Source organism: Empidonax traillii, unplaced genomic scaffold, assembly GCF_003031625.1.
Source record: "Empidonax traillii isolate 1590-97213 ecotype Southwest subspecies unplaced genomic scaffold, ASM303162v1 scaffold1828:size94860, whole genome shotgun sequence".
Lineage (NCBI taxonomy): Eukaryota > Metazoa > Chordata > Aves > Passeriformes > Tyrannidae > Empidonax > Empidonax traillii.
In genome coordinates this window covers 64,598-65,176 of record NW_020957021.1, presented here as the reverse complement: position 1 = coordinate 65,176, position 579 = coordinate 64,598, and the positions used below count along the sequence as shown (strand labels likewise).

At 62.2% G+C, this 579-nt stretch overlaps 1 protein-coding gene across 1 annotated transcript in view; it reads right to left on the bottom strand.

The window, feature by feature from the left end:
• LOC114071084 (vasotocin-neurophysin VT) overlaps positions 1–333 on the bottom strand; it is a 2,208-nt gene extending 1,875 nt beyond the window's left edge. The window contains exon 1 of the mRNA XM_027908764.1: positions 164–333. Coding sequence (XP_027764565.1) covers positions 164–283 — 120 coding nt within the window. The 5' untranslated portion in view covers positions 284–333. The remainder of the gene's footprint in view (positions 1–163) is intronic.
• Positions 334–579: the final 246 nt, after the last annotated feature.

Below are 579 nucleotides of genomic sequence, written 5' to 3'. Positions count from 1 at the left end.
CGTCCCCCAGCCATCCCAAAAAACCCCGCACCGCTCCGGGCAGTGTGGCACGGCCAGTGGTGCCAACAGGTGCCGAGGAGCCTCCGCACCCCCGCAGAGCCGCTCTGCGCCCTCCAGAGCCCCGTCCCCATTCCCCGGGGCTCCCACCCATCCCATCCCGTACCTGTCGGAGGGCTGTGTCGGCCAGCGCCCGCTTCCCGCCCCGGGGGCAGTTCTGGATGTAGCAGGCGGAGCTCAAGGCGAGGAGGCAGAGGAAGGAGAGGGGCAGCGAAGGCTCTGGCATGGTGGAGGGTGCCCGGGGCTGTGCCACGCGTGCCAGGGGGAGCCGCTCGCGCTGTGTCTGGCCCCGTGCTGGGAGAGCTCCTTTTATGCTGCCGTCGCCCCTTCCCAGGGGAGGAGGAGGAAGAAAAGGGATGGGTTGTGGTTGGGTTTTTTTGTTGTTGTTGTTGTGTTTTTCTCTCTTTTTTTTTTTTTTTTTTTTTTTTTTCCCCAAATCGCATCCAAGCGAATCTGTAATTGAGATGATTCAGTGCAGCAGCTCTCGGGGCTGGTGAATCCCACCCGTTGTTGCCTCGAGGG